We start from the raw sequence: 14,533 nt of genomic DNA, 5'->3' as shown, positions 1-14,533 counted from the left end.
AGTACAATCGACCTCTACAAGATTACTTAAGTACTTAACCCAATTTGGCACTAAGGAAAACAACTCTTAACTTAGGAGTATTACTAACGTATGAGTTATGAGCATAATTATTTGTAAGGAAAGAGCCCTGTCTGCTATCGCATTACTCTCTTTAGAAGAACTTGAGCTTCAACTTGAAAGATACGAACGACCCTCTCTGTCGAGTCATATGCAACAACAATTTTTTTTCCTTGATATGTACAAGAACCATATATAGTAAATAAAAGGAAACGTACTCCCTTCTCACTTTCTTCCAAAAGAGGTTATATACAAAATAATTGAGATTACGTCATATACATGTACGTCATGTATGTGACGAAAGCCATCTCTGCATTAAACCATTTGGATGTGATTCACCATGCATGTTGCTTCACAGAAATGACTCGAGGGAGACAAGGGTCGTCTTTTTCTGCGATATGTGTAGGCCTGTGTGGCAAGTTGACGGTCGTCTTCTGTCCATTTCTCACTTTCATCTCAACCATCGGTTTCGCTTTCCTCGGTTAATAAGGTAGGTCTGCCCTCGAGACTTGACTTGTCGGTGAGATGATTTTATTGTTCAATATTGACTTTTCTTTCTTTCATTTCGAGGATATTTTTATTATTGTTGGATATGGGCTTTGCCCCCAACATTCCTAAAGCCCAAACGAAGATTCTAAAGAGATTTTGGGCCAAAAGTCTTGGATCAGGCCCAACAGGCCGCAGGGACAAAATCGTCATTTTGCCAGGAGACAGAAGAAACCCTAGGTTAAGGTCCCACTATAAATACCTGACATCATGGTCAGGAAAGGAGATCCGAAAATTCTGGGCAATTAGAGAGAGAAAAGCAATTATTTACAGATTAACTGCATTTTACTCTGTAATCGCCATTTTCCTGTAAACCCTTCTTCAAATTCCACGTTAAATAAAAGGACCAGATCCGATTCATCCCACTTTACTCTTATTATTTATATTGTCGATTTCATACATCAACAATTTGGCGCCCACCGTGGGGCCGAACGGAATCCTTACTTTTTGACGAGAAGAATTTGAAGAACAAGGCGTTTTCGGAAAACCAGAAGCATGTCTCAGATCAATCACTCAAGCGACGAAGGCGTGAACTCCTCCCCAGCCCGCGACGTGTCTCCTCCATGCACCGTATGGGGGCGCACCCGTGCGAGGACCAACCAACTCCAAGGCGTCAACAGACCCGAAGCAATTACGGGCGAGGACGCAACGCTCACTGACCGCGCAGCCATAGGCGCTACGCGTGTCGCTCCCACCAATGGCGTAGCCGCAGGCGTTACGTTTCCTGTTCGTGAAACCACTGGAGACGATCACACCGACCGTGAAGCCGTAGGCGTTACGCGTGTCGCTCCGACAAATGGCGGAACCAATGGAGCAATCCTTCCTGATCGAGTAGCTGTTGAAGACGCTCCAAATGGAATCTATACGCTGCGCGGAGACCCTCTGATGGCACGGACCTGTTTTATCATTGAGAAAAAGATGCGCAACGCAAGGGCTTTCGTAATCGCCCAATCAGCACCACCACGAGATCCACGTACACCACCTCCGAAGGAGTCTGTGATTCAAGTTAACATCGACTTGTCTGATCCTAAGCGTTGCGTCAGAATAGGAGCCGAGCTGCCAGTCGCATTAAGAGACGAGCTCATCGATTTTTTACGTAAGAATGCAACCACATTCGCATGGACTATAGATCACATGACCGGAATCGATCCAAGTACTACTAGCCATGAGCTCAACGTTGACCCGACCTATAAGCCCGTCAAACAGAAGCGACAAAAGCTCGGAGCGGAGCGCACTGCCGCGGTCAATGAAGAGGAAAAGAAACTACTTGATGCTGGATCAATCACTGAGGTTCGCTACCCAGATTGGCTGAGTAATCCCGTGGTCGTCAAGAAGAAGAATGGTTAGTGGAGAGTCTGCGTCGACTTCACAGATCTCAACAAGGCTTGTCCGAAAGACAGTTTTCCACTTCCGTGCATTGATCAGCTCGTCGAAGCCATAGCAGGAAACGAATTATTATCTTTTATGGATGCGTTCTCGGGTTACAATCAGATAATGATGCACAAAAACGACCGTGAGAAGACTGCTTTTATCACCGAGCAAGGCACTTTCTGTTACAGAGTCATGCCGTTTGGATTGAAGAATGCAGGAGCCACATATCAGCGACTGGTGAACCGCATGTTTGCAAGTCAACTCGGAAGAACAATGGAAGTCTATATTGACGACATGCTCGTCAAATCAGCTCAAGCCGCAGATCACGTCGCACACCTGAAGCAATGTTTCGAGATACTCAACAAGTATAGCAGGAAGCTGAATCCAGCGAAATGCACATTTGGGGTCACTTCCGGGGAATTCTTGGGATACCTCGTCACGAAACATGGCATAGAAGCTAATCCGAAACAGATTTCGGCTATCATCAATCTCCCGTCACCACGGAATACACATGAAGTACAGAGGCTTACTGGGCGAATTGCCGTACTGAATCGTTTCATCTCTCGTTCAACAGACAAGTGTTTGCCGTTTTATCAGCTCCTCCGCGGGAATAAACGCTTCGAGTGGGATGAGAAATGCGAGCTAGCATTCACACAGTTGAAGGAGTACCTATCGTCTCCACCAGTCCTGGCCAAACCCGAGCAAGGAGAAACGTTGTATCTCTACATCGCCATCTCCTGTTCAGCTGTAAGTGGTGTGCTCGTCAGAGAGGATCGTGGAGAGCAACATCCGATCTTCTATGTGAGCAAAACTCTCGATGGCGCGGAACTTCGGTACCCAACTCTTGAGAAGCTCGCATACGCAGTCGTCATTTCAGCTCGCAAGCTCCGCCCGTACTTCCAATCACACACTGTTGAAGTCCTAACTAATCAGCCGCTGCGCACGATCCTTCACAGCCCGAGTCAATCAGGACGTCTGGCAAAGTGGGCAGTTGAATTGAGTGAGTACGACATTGAGTACAAGAATCGCACATGCGCTAAGTCACAGGTTCTCGCGGATTTTCTCGTGGAGCTCTCTCCTGAACTCGAAGCTGACAACCCCCCACCCGAGATATGGTCTCTCCACGTTGACGGCGCTTCATCGAAAATGGGCTCGGGAGCAGGCGTACGCCTAACCTCGCCAACAGGGGAAATCTTGGAGCAGTCATTCCGCCTTGCTTTCACTGCCACAAACAACGATGCTGAGTATGAAGCGCTAATCGCCGGGTTACGTCTCGCACACGGAATCGGAGTCAAAAAGATACAAGCTTACTACGATTCACAGCTGGTCACGCACCAATTCAGTGGAGACTATGCAACGAGACACGCACGCATGGATGCTTATCTGAAAGTCGTCCGCGACCTCTCACAACAGTTCGAGTTCTTTGAGCTCGTCAAGATTCCACGCAGCGACAATGCTCCCGCAGACGCACTTGCAACACTAGCCTCAACATCGGACCCAGACCTCCGCCGAGTAATTCCGTTAGAAAGCATTGATCAACCAAGTATTGACATCGAACTCATCGAAGCCGCACCCTCAACAGAAGCATCAGCAAACCCGAGCGCTAGCTCGGCAATCGTCTTGGCAGTCACGAGATCAGCCTCAGCGGCCACAAACGCAAACACTAACGCCATGCCCATTCCAACCCCAGCACCTCCAGTTACCACCATACCTGCACCACCCGCCTCCAAAAGACAAGAAGATTGGCAAACCGAGATTATAGCATTCATTGCGGATGGGATCATGCCAAAGGACAAGTGGGAAGCACGACGTCTTCGCGTCAAGAGCGCACATTACACGCTGTTGGATGGTAGCTTGTTCCGTTGGGAGGCCAATGGCGCACTTCTCATCTGTGTTAATACAAAGGACGTCAATGACATCATGCGAGAGGTCCACGAAGGCGCTGGAGGTAACCACTCGGGGGGGCGAGCATTGGCACTTCGAATTCGCCGCAACGGCCATTTCTGGCCGACTATGGTTGCCGATTGTACTGCATTCGCAAACATGTGTGAAAAGTGTCAGCGACATTTACCATTCATCCATTCTCCGACAGAACTTCTGAGGACCACATCACCACCTTACCCCTTCATGCGATGGGCGATGGACATCGTCGGCCCTTTAACTCCGTCAAATCAAAAGAAATATCTCCTCATTATGACGGACTACTTTACAAAGTGGGTTGAAGCAGAATCGTACGCCTCACTCGAAGCTAATGAAGTCCAGAACTTTGTGTGGACGAATATCATATGCAGGCATGGACTTCCATACGAAATTGTATGCGACAACGGCCCTCAATTCATTTCTCTCCAATTCGAAGGGTTCTGCGCTGGGTGGCGGATACGTCTTAGCAAGTCTACTCCATGATACCCGCAGGGAAACGGACAAGCAGAAGCAACAAACAAGACAATTCTCGCTGGAATTAAGAAACGTCTCGACTCAAAGAAAGGACTCTAGGCAGACGAACTCGACGGCGTTCTTTGGTCTCACCGAACTTCCCCGCGCACTTCTACCGGACGAACCCCGTTTTCACTCGCATACGGTATGGAGGCACTCACACCAGCCGAAGTGGGAATCCCGACACTCCGACGATCTATGCTTGTACACAATTCGGAGCTGAATGATAAAATGCTATGTGACAGACTCCTTTTCATCGAAGAAAAGCGCGATCAGGCTCTGCTGCGCATCCAGGACTACCAGCAAGCTGCCGCAAAGTTTTACAACAAAAAAGTCAAGTCTCGTTACTTTGACGAGGGAGATCTCGTCCTCCGCAAAGTCTTCGAAAACACCGCGGAGAAGAACGCAGGAAAGCTGGGCGCGCATTGGGAAGGTCCCTACTTAGTCTCGAAGATCGTCAAGCCAGGAGTCTATCAGCTACTCGAAATGGACGGCACACCAGTCCCGCGATCCTGGAATTCCGCCAACCTCAAGCGCTACTACCATTAGTCAATCAACTTGGAGCATGTTTATTAAAAAAAAAAAAAAAAAAAAAAAAAAAAAAAAAAAAAAACCAGCTCGTCACCGAGCATTCTTATGTAACACGAACTACGATTGGTTTGATCCCTCTCGAGGGTACGTAGGCAGCCTTTCACGAGGTCCAACTATTACTTTAATAAAAAATAAAATTTTCGAGCAAATCCTTCGTCTTCACGCTGACGCCTTGGCCAGGTGTATAGTTCTACGTTCCGCATGAATGTAATGGTGAAATAATCCATACTTTACTTCGGTAAAGAATAAAAGCCGAGTCCATACTCGCAAGCGCTCCGCATGAGTGCCGTGGTGAAATAATCCACGTCCTTACTTCGGTAAGGATTTATAAGCCGAGCCCAGACTCGCAAAGCTAGCAGGGCGCAGAGTGAATAAGCCGAAGACCCCGACTCGCACACTCTCTTGATCCCTGCAGCACCCACAGGGTATGCCGGTCACGACTGAACGCACCTAACTAGAACGACAAGTCCGTCTTGTCTACTCTCGCCGTTACGGGGAATAACATATCCAGGATAAGCCAGGAGACGTCCTGCACCGCAAAATATGCCCCGCAACGATAAAGGAAGAAACGAAAGCAACTTCATCATTACGAAGAGAACGAAAATTCGGCAATAATCAACACTTATGCAAGAAAGCGAACAACCAAGTTTCTTGGGGCTGTTTCTTGCGTGTAAATGGGGCTGTTTCTTACGTGTAAATGGGGCTGTTTCTTGCGTGTTGCGATCACGTGCTCCCTAAAACGATCGATACGCTCTTCATGTGACTTGATCACGATAGCAGCCTTGGCGCGCTCCTCCTCTCCGCGCTCATCCCTTGCTTTCCTGAGTCGCTCCGTCTCGGAGGTGAACTGGCGCTCAGATTGCTTGAGTGAAGCCGTGAGTTCCTTGACCATCGCTGCGTTTTCTTTGCTTGACCGCTAAGCCTGAACACACGCGTCCTGAGCAAGCGAGGCCTCCTTCCTAGCGGCGCGCACCTTTTCATCACAGTCGCCAGCGAGATGGTTGATCCAGCTCATCGCCTAAAGCACCAAGCAAAATAATTCGATTATGACTAAGTAAAATCCGTATCGGGGCGAACTGAGAAGTAAAATACAAACCTGAAATTGTCGACGAACGGCTTGCTCGTACGAGTCTTGACAAGCCAACTCGCGAGAGGTAAGAAGCGGAACAGAGTCACCGTCAATCCTGCTGGCGAGGTCTGCACAAGCTCGCGAGTTCCCAACGAACGCTTGGTCCTTCACGTCGTAGCGAAATGAGAAGGAGCGATCATCTTCACGACCGCCTTCCGTCTGCGGGACGAATTCCCCGCGCCCATCTTCCGCATGGTGAGGACGCCTAGAATTACCTCCAGCACCACTCCGAGGACTCGAACATAATGATCTCTTCCGGGAGCGATCGCCACCAGCTGCTGAAACACTCTTACGAGACCCCGAGGAAGGCTTCTTCGCGGCACGAGCAGCAGCAACTTCGGCAGAACGGGATCTGCGGTCAGTCTCACCTGCGGGAGCAAGTACTTCGCCATCCTCGAGCTCCACAGCAACGACCTCCAAGCCGGTCTCGGCATCTGGCGCAACAACCTCGGTTGCAACAGCTGGCACCTCCTCGGCATCGAACGGATCAGCGTAACATGGCATCGGACAGTCCCCCATTTGCAATCCAGTCCGCGAACCTACAGCATAAATAGACACCTTAGTCACGAGAGTACATAAATCCCAAAAATACAAAAACTAGCAAAACTCACAAGTCTTGAGATGAGAAAGAACTCTCGGCCACCGCAAAGCCTTACACCAAAGAAAAGGAACACCTTTGTCGACAATGCTCAAATCGCGCGCAGCTGAAGATGGCAGTTTTCCTGCAAAAATAAAACGGTCAGAAAACAGAGTTAGGAGCACCAAAACGATAGGAACCCAACCCAGCAACGGCTACCGGGGGTGAAGTTCCAAGAAGCAGGACAGGTCATGCCGGGATCTTCGACCGATGCGCCGTTTATCTCCACAAAGAAAAACCGCCTCCGCCAATCGTGGATATGACTCTTCTGCCCATTCATGATCGTGAGTCCGGCTGCACAACAGGCAACGCATAGCCCCGATTTGTCACGTTGAAATCGAGTGAGCAACTCGAAGAGATCCGTGCTCATCTTGACTTTCATATGGCTACCAATTATCGCAAGCCTCACTGCATTACGGACGCTGGAAATCGACAACTGCGAAAGCGCAATCTCTCGACGCGCACAAAAGCTCGTCAGAAATTCCGGGATAGGAAACCACAGGCCGCCATCGGTAAAATAATCTTCATAAACTCAGAGGTGACCTTCAGGGCAGTCCCACGGGCGCTCGTCCTCACTCGGCAGCACGAACTTCAGACCGTTTGGCGTTTGGAAGAAATCAAGGACGCGGGCTATGGAATCCTCATCGCATAATGTACTCCCCGCGTCACGGGTAGTGCACTCCTTATTTCCCGTACGGTCTCTACGGCGCCTCGGAACTCCATCACCAACGGCTAGACCAGCGACTAACGACCTAGGAGAATGTTCTGCAACAATTCTTTCTTCGTACGGAAGAACCTTCCCGCGACGCTGACCTGGAGGAAGAGGAATCAGACTGAGCGCTTCGGTACCCATCGGAAACATTACTTCGAGCTCCCGGACCTCATCTACCGAAAGATCCGCCAAATCCGTCACAACACCGTTTCCATCTGATGGCTCCCACCAAGGAAATTCCCTTCCCGTCTCGTCAAGGTCCCCTTCCAACACGCCATACTGGTCATCCTCGAGCTCTTCCAGAATATCACCGAAGAAGTCATCTCCCGAGACCATGGTGTGGTACCTGGCAAAGCCAACCAAGCAACCGGTCAGTATCGAAACCACATCGAGAACGCCATGGTATGCAACACGAAACGGCCACACCCGAGTTACAACGTCCAGCAATGTGCATAATACGCACCATCTTGTGCACTCTCCAGCCTATATCACCCTCGTCTCCGTACCAAGATACCGCGCGACACGCCCCCGATAATCCGAGCTCGTCACACGACCTCGAAGGCGCACGCGAAACAGCCGTACGAAACCCAATGAGCTCACCCTCGAGCTCGCCCGTGAGCTCCCCCATCACGCCACCTGGCCTCGCCAATCATGCGCAGCATCCCGCAAGCTCCACCATAGCGCTAAACACGAGCTCATCCATCTCCATCGGACTAAATCGAGCTTGCCAATGTCATACGAAAACCTCTTGAGCATGCAATCTCGCCGAATCATCCCCACCACACCGTCATGCCATCTCGCACACAATCGCATTCCCCAAGCTCCAGCTCGTCGGTTTCGAAATCTCACCTCGCCAACATAACATTGAGCTCGCCACTTCGTCACAAAAAGCACCTAGCTCAGCACATCATCTCGCGAACACATCCGAGCTCGCCCAAAGCAATCCTCACCACGCCATCACCTCACATTACCCAGCTCGCCGATCTCAGATCCACCTCAATTTCATTAACTCGCGAACCTTCAAGCTCGCCACCACAAGCTCGTCAAGGTCTGCGAGCTCACCACCAAAGTCTCAATCTCGCCGTCTCCTCACCGAAATCTCGTCAACCTCGCCGATGGTACAAGTTTCGAACTCTGAGCATCATCTCGCAAACATCTTTGAGCTCGCCAAGCCAAAGCTCGTGACCTCGTCAAAGAACGTTCCCGATAACATGATCTCGCCAAGCTGTTCGAAAGAAAAAGCCTCGACCTCCATCTCGTCAAGTTGAGCTCGCCCGCCTCTTGATCTCGCCAAAGTTGAGCTCGCCGTGATCTCGCCTCTTGATCTCGCCAAAGTTGAGCTCGCCAAAGTTGATCTCGCCAAAGTTGAGCTCGCCGTGATCTCGCCTCTTGATCTCGCCAAAGTTGAGCTCGCCCGCCTCTTGATCTCGCCAAAGTTGAGCTCGCCCGCCTCTTGATCTCGCCAAAGTTGAGCTCGCCGTGGTCCACCTCGCCAACGCGCCACACGATCTCCGTGAAAACTCCACCTCGCCAACAATCTCATCTCGCCATCTCGCTGACTACAGTCTCGCAAAATCGAGCTCGCCAGCCCCGGATGGAACCCATCTCGCAGTTGACTTCACCGCTAAAGGAGCAACTCGCCACCGAGACAGCCATCTTGCCCCTATATGAAGTCCATTGCGCTGATACGTTATTCTCGCTATCAACCCCACGGAAAAATCGAGTCGACTACGTCAACCTCGCCGTCTTCAATGGGACCTCGCAAACACACATGTCGAGCTCGCCGTCTTCTTCGTCGCTTGTCCGCTGCACGCTGTCATCGCGTCTCGTGTGGAGGTCAGATCAGGAAGCCTCACGGTCCTAATCCGGATAACGGGGCACGGCGTCAACGCAGGCGAGTCCAGGACGACGGTGATCACGGCGGTCGAGTCCGGCAAGACCAGGACGCCTAACGGTCCTGGTCCGGATGACGAGCACGGTGGCGCAGCAGGAGAGAGGCGGACTCGGCCAGAACTGGCTGGTCAGGAAGCGGTTGGCGATGAAACTGGGCCTCTCCGGCGAAGGGCTTACGGCGACAGAGCAACTCGCGGGTTTGGCCGGCTCCTTGGCGGCAGAAGAGCTGAACGTGCGCGGGTCGGATCCAACCGCAAGGAGGCAACACTGGCGGATTTAACCGGCCTCATCAACGGAAGAGACGGCGGCGAAGAGTTCGGGAGGACCGCCAGCAAGAACAAACAGCAGCCGGGAACTTAATCCCTCACGGCGGCGGCACACGGCAACGGACGATCCGGCGGCGAGAAGCTTATGGAGTCGCGACCTCTGCCTAACGGTCTTGGTCGGCTCGGTGGCGGCGGTAAGCAAACAGGCCAGCGACAGAAACGGCAAGCTCGCAAGCAGGCAAGGACGGCGGCTTAACCATCCCACAGCGGCTCAGGTAGGAACCACGACCAGCGAAGCAGCTCCGGCCGGTGAAGATCTGGTCCCAGCGAGACCATGACCGCGCAAATACAAAGAAAAAAAAAAAGAGAAAAAAGGGGGAAGGAGAAGATAAGGAAGAGAGGGAAGGAGATTTACCTTTTAGGAAGGAAGAAGAAAGTTAGAAGAAAATTTTTTAGGTCAAGGGACATATTTATATGGGAGACCAGCACGTTGACCGAGAAAACCCTAATCTCTAAGCTGTCTCTACTTCCCGCGCCTCGGGAAACGTGCAGAGTACACAAAACTCCCGTAAAAAGCCCGACGGACCTCGAAAAATGTGCCCGATGCACTGTTCATCTCGGAACCTTCCGGAAGGCGACAAAATTCTCGAAATCTTCTATCCTTCCCGCAAGACGAACCTGAAGACACATAGTCGGATCCGACGGGCTCAAGCAAGCCATCGCACATCGGACTAGGGGGGGGCCATTATTGGATATGGGCTTTGCCCCCAACATTCCTAAAGCCCAAACAGAAGATTCTAAAGAGATTTTGGGCCAAAAGTCTTGGATCAGGCCCAACAGGCCGCAGGGGCAAAATCGTCATTTTGCCAGGGGACAGAAGAAACCCTAGGTTAAGGTCCCACTATAAATACCTGACATCATTGTCAGGAAAGGAGATCCGAAAATTCTGGGCAATTAGAGAGAGAAAAGTAATTATTTACATATTAACTGCATTTTACTCTGTAATCGCCATTTTCCTGTAAACCCTTCTTCAAATTCCACGTTAAATCAAAGGACCAGATCCGATTCATCCCACTTTACTTTTATTATTTATATTGTCGATTTCATACATCAACAATTATTATTAAAAATCTTGATATTCAACTTCCTTAAATTTGGAACCACAACACTCTCTTCTCTTCATAATTCTCACTTCATCAGTCATCACTCCTCAACTAGCTCCTCGAATCAGAATGAATCAATCCGAGCAGAATTCCTTTTCCGGTAAGGCGGTAACTGTTCTTTTATTTTCTAAAGTCATGATCATGTCCGACGACGTATAATCTTTTTTGGCCACATATAAATATAACCACGAACAAATTATTCTATACACACCAATTAGATAACTAATTAACTTTTTGGGCACAGTGGAAAAACCTTCACAGGCTTCATCAGATCCCTACACACCGCCGCCGCCGATTGGTTATCCTACTAGAGATGCGATGGTGGGTGATCCTCCGGCAGCAGCAGTGGAGACTAAGTCCAAGGACGTCGAGGAAAAAATCAAAATATTAGAGTACGAAACTTTATTTCTTTTCTAATTATCCGTTAATCATTTTCAAGATATTCACCCTGCGTTCAACTTATTATTTTTTTTTTTTTAATGATATGTCTGTATACTACTGGCAGTGGGGTTAGGAAATGTCTCGGTGATTGTTTTCACATCTTTCCGAAAATAGTTTCAGCACTTTCATCATGCACATGTTAAATGAGACTTCTGATGAGACTGAAGTCGTTTACCACACCAGAACAACATCACGTAATGAAAGATCCATCAAATATGCTTTATATATATTTTATCCGTTTGTAAGGACTCCTACGTTGCATTTTTTAAAGTTGATTTGCTTCTTTGTTTGAAAGGGATCATGGATCCCCATTTGCTTCGTGTATTTTGTTTCTATATAAATCAAAGAAAAAGAATAAAAAAAGATCACTCGTAACTACCAAAGAATACCGTGTTATAGTGTTCTTACGGTCTTGCTTCCGATCAACAAAATAATTTAGATCATTCAGATCAGCAATACAAAAACATCAATTTTTGCAATAAATTTGATCATTCCGGTAAAAATATTTCAATTGTACCTCGTTATAATTTTTTTTTTTTTTGGTAAGAAAGAGGGAACCTAGGCTCCCTTAATTTATTAAAAGAAAATTACAAATCACAGACGAACACGTCAAGGGCATACAAACCCGTTTGCATCCTCTGTAAGAACCGAAAGTAAATTACTCGGACAAACATCTAGCAGCTGTAGACCAAATGGTAAAGAAAATGCATAGCTAGCCAATGCGTCTGCAAGACGATTCGCCTCTCTATACACATGGGTGATACGGACAGACCAGTCCTTCGATAAGAAGCCATAGCACAAGCGTACTAGGAATGACAGGGGATGAGTATCTTGTATACCTGTCGTGAGAAAACCAACCACTAGTTTGGAGTCCACTTCCACCTCCAAACACCTAACACGCCTCTCCCAGGCCATCACCAACCCGTAATAGATACCCCAGAGTTCAGCCAAAGAAGCAGAGCAAAAGCCAATGTTAAGAGCAAAACCGGAGATCCAACGCCCCTCACTATCCCGCAAAACACCCCCCGCGGTGGCGAGTCCCGGATTTCCACGGGATGCACCATCGGTATTCAGTTTCACCCAAGCACCTTGCGGTGGAGACCAAGCGATCTCCTGCAGCTCATGTGTTACTTGCATACCATCGTTACAGAGTTTAGCGTGTGCTTGGTAGACTTCACTAGCCACATCCTTTACAAACTGCACTCTATCTCGACACTTCCCCCTCTCCCCAAACACATTCCCACACCGCCACTTCCATCCCCACCAAACTGCAATGCCAAAAACTGTAGCCCAAGGAACATTATACTGCAACCCGTTATCCCTTAGATTTCCATACACCCATTCCAACAAAGTTTGACTAAAGAACCGAGCCTTCCTACTCGGGTGTACTATTCTGTTCCAAACACCTGACATCGCTGGGCAATCCCGCAGGACGTGCATGATAGTTTCCTCTCCGCTTTTACACACTTGACAGACACCCGAATCACTCAAATGTCGCCTCTGCCGTTCAGAGTTTGTCATAATGACTTGACTTGTAGCCAACCATAAGAAAACCCTCACCCTCTCCGGTACAGTAGCCTGCCAAATCTTCCCAAAGAAAGAATCCATACACGGTCGATGGGATTCATCCCGGGTTAAAAAAGCATACGCAGAGCTCACAGAAAAAGAGCCATCCGTGCTTGCTCCCCACGCTACCCTATCCTTTACTCCACTCCTGATATCAACCACTACAGAAAGCAACCGAAGCATTGTTAGTTGCGAAATGAACGGTCCAATCCTTTGCAGATCCCAACCTGTTCCATCAATCCAAAAATCACAAACTCGCAGCTCAATAAGGTCCGCAGGTATATCTCTTATCGCCCCATTTATAATTGGTTCCTCCTCAAGCCACTTGTCTCTCCAGAATTTAATAGAACTCCCATCCCCAACAACCCATCGCATCCCGGGAAACACAACCTCTCTCAACCCCACTCCAACACTTCGCCATGTAGAAGACCATGTGCTCTTAACTGTAGCCCAGGACCTATCATACTGCTCCCCCACCTTATACTTACAACGAAGCACACGTGCCCACAGGCTATCTTTGTCATGTATGACTCGCCAACCAAGCTTAGCGATCATAGCCTTATTCATCACCACCGCAGATTTGATTCCCAAACCACCAGCACTCCTCGGCAAGCATACCTTCTCCCACGACACGAGATGTTGTTTCTTCTTCTCCACTGTGCTACCCCAAATGAAAGCACGGGAAACTTTATCCAACTTAGCCAAAACTGAAGCTGGAAGCATAATAGTACTCATGGAGTGGACTGGTATCAAGGTTAGCACCGACCTGGTCAGAGTGACCCGACCTGCTAAACTTAACATACGCCCTTTCCACCCAGACAACTTGGTTGACACCCGTTCCAACACATCACTATAGGTGTCCTTATTAATACGTTTGTGTAACACTGGCATACCAAGATACTTACCTAGATTTCTGGTGCACTTTATCCCACTCTCCTCACTGATCATTTTGCCCAAATCACGACTCACATTCTCTGAAAAGAAAATTTGAGACTTCTCCAGACTTACTTTCTGTCCTGAAGACACACAGAACTTTTCCAACACTCGCCGTATAATCTTGATCTGAGCAACCGAAGCTTCTGCAAACAATATGAGATCATCCGCGAAGCAAAGGTGGGACAGTCTTGGTCCTCCTCGCGACAAAGAGAAGGGTTTCCACTCCTTAGCCACGATTGACTTATCAATCTGATGACAAAGTCTTTCCAAGCATAAAACAAAGAGATAAGGGGACAAGGGATCCCCCTGTCTCAGACCTCGTGCGGGTTTAAACTCAACCGTTTTCTCCCCATTTAGTAGTAAACTCATCGAAGGTCCCGAGACACAAGACATAATCCAACCAATCCATTTATCAGGAAACCTAGCTGCCCTTAAGGTATCTTCCAGAAAATCCCATCTGACTCTATCATATGCTTTCTCCAGATCTAACTTAAGCATCATCCACCCCTTCCTGCCTTTCTTACGTCGCATAGACTGCACTGCTTCCTGCACAATGACAATATTGTCCGTACTGAGCCGGCCAGGAATGAAACTCGACTGAGCCGGTCCTATCAACACTGGCATCAAAGTCTTCAACCGTGTTACCATGGTCTTTGTAATAGTCTTAAATAGAACATTACAGAGACTTATTGGTCTAAACTGCATCACTCTTTCCGGCTTCATAACCTTAGCAATCAGCACCACCAACGCATCATTTGTGTGTTCTGGCATCACTCCTGACTCGAAAAAATG

The 14,533-nt window shown here is 48.8% G+C and overlaps 4 protein-coding genes across 4 annotated transcripts; 3 read left to right on the top strand and 1 right to left on the bottom strand.

Moving 5' to 3' along the window:
• Nucleotides 1–2,097: 2,097 nt before the first annotated feature.
• LOC109129094 (uncharacterized) lies at nt 2,098–4,377 on the top strand. Its single transcript, XM_087487103.1, has one exon. It carries the CDS (start codon nt 2,098–2,100, stop codon nt 4,375–4,377), a length of 2,280 nt encoding a protein of 759 aa, XP_087343229.1.
• Nucleotides 4,378–4,554: 177 nt separating this feature from the next.
• On the top strand, nt 4,555–4,956 carry LOC147926567 (uncharacterized). Its single transcript, XM_087487102.1, has one exon. The coding sequence runs from the start codon at nt 4,555–4,557 to the stop codon at nt 4,954–4,956; it is 402 nt and encodes a 133-aa protein (XP_087343228.1).
• Nucleotides 4,957–5,563: 607 nt separating this feature from the next.
• On the bottom strand, nt 5,564–6,660 carry LOC147926566 (uncharacterized). Its single transcript, XM_087487907.1, has 2 exons — nt 6,095–6,660; nt 5,564–6,016 (listed from the first exon to the last, which is right to left on the bottom strand). Exons 1-2 carry the CDS (start codon nt 6,644–6,646, stop codon nt 5,915–5,917), a joined length of 654 nt encoding a protein of 217 aa, XP_087344033.1. The 5' UTR covers nt 6,647–6,660; the 3' UTR covers nt 5,564–5,914.
• A 4,048-nt stretch (nt 6,661–10,708) lies between these two features.
• On the top strand, nt 10,709–11,622 carry LOC109124393 (protein CYSTEINE-RICH TRANSMEMBRANE MODULE 8-like). Its single transcript, XM_087489211.1, has 3 exons — nt 10,709–10,898; nt 11,043–11,190; nt 11,304–11,622. The coding sequence occupies exons 1-3, from the start codon at nt 10,868–10,870 to the stop codon at nt 11,380–11,382; spliced, it is 258 nt and encodes an 85-aa protein (XP_087345337.1). The 5' UTR covers nt 10,709–10,867; the 3' UTR covers nt 11,383–11,622.
• The last annotated feature ends 2,911 nt before the right edge of the window (nt 11,623–14,533 follow it).

Source organism: Camelina sativa, chromosome 15 (genome assembly GCF_030686135.1).
Source record: "Camelina sativa cultivar CO46 ecotype springtype chromosome 15, ASM3068613v1".
NCBI classification, from domain to species: domain Eukaryota; kingdom Viridiplantae; phylum Streptophyta; class Magnoliopsida; order Brassicales; family Brassicaceae; genus Camelina; species Camelina sativa.
Note: the sequence above shows the minus strand (reverse complement) of the source record. Positions and strands in the feature narration are given on the sequence as shown.

What these genes read in the sequence shown, in the direction of transcription:
- LOC147926566 (XM_087487907.1), bottom strand. Translation starts at nt 6,646, where the DNA reads ATGGGGGACTGTCCGATGCCATGTTACGCTGATCCGTTCGATGCCGAG. An exon ending in CCGTTCGTCGACAATTTCAG is followed by an intron (nt 6,017 to 6,094) that starts GTTTGTATTTTA and finishes TTGGTGCTTTAG; the next exon opens with GCGATGAGCTGGATCAACCA.
- LOC147926567 (XM_087487102.1), top strand. Translation starts at nt 4,555, where the DNA reads ATGGAGGCACTCACACCAGCCGAAGTGGGAATCCCGACACTCCGACGA.
- LOC109129094 (XM_087487103.1), top strand. Translation starts at nt 2,098, where the DNA reads ATGATGCACAAAAACGACCGTGAGAAGACTGCTTTTATCACCGAGCAA.
- LOC109124393 (XM_087489211.1), top strand. Translation starts at nt 10,868, where the DNA reads ATGAATCAATCCGAGCAGAATTCCTTTTCCG. An exon ending in CGAGCAGAATTCCTTTTCCG is followed by an intron (nt 10,899 to 11,042) that starts GTAAGGCGGTAA and finishes TTTTGGGCACAG; the next exon opens with TGGAAAAACCTTCACAGGCT. An exon ending in GAAAAAATCAAAATATTAGA is followed by an intron (nt 11,191 to 11,303) that starts GTACGAAACTTT and finishes TACTACTGGCAG; the next exon opens with TGGGGTTAGGAAATGTCTCG.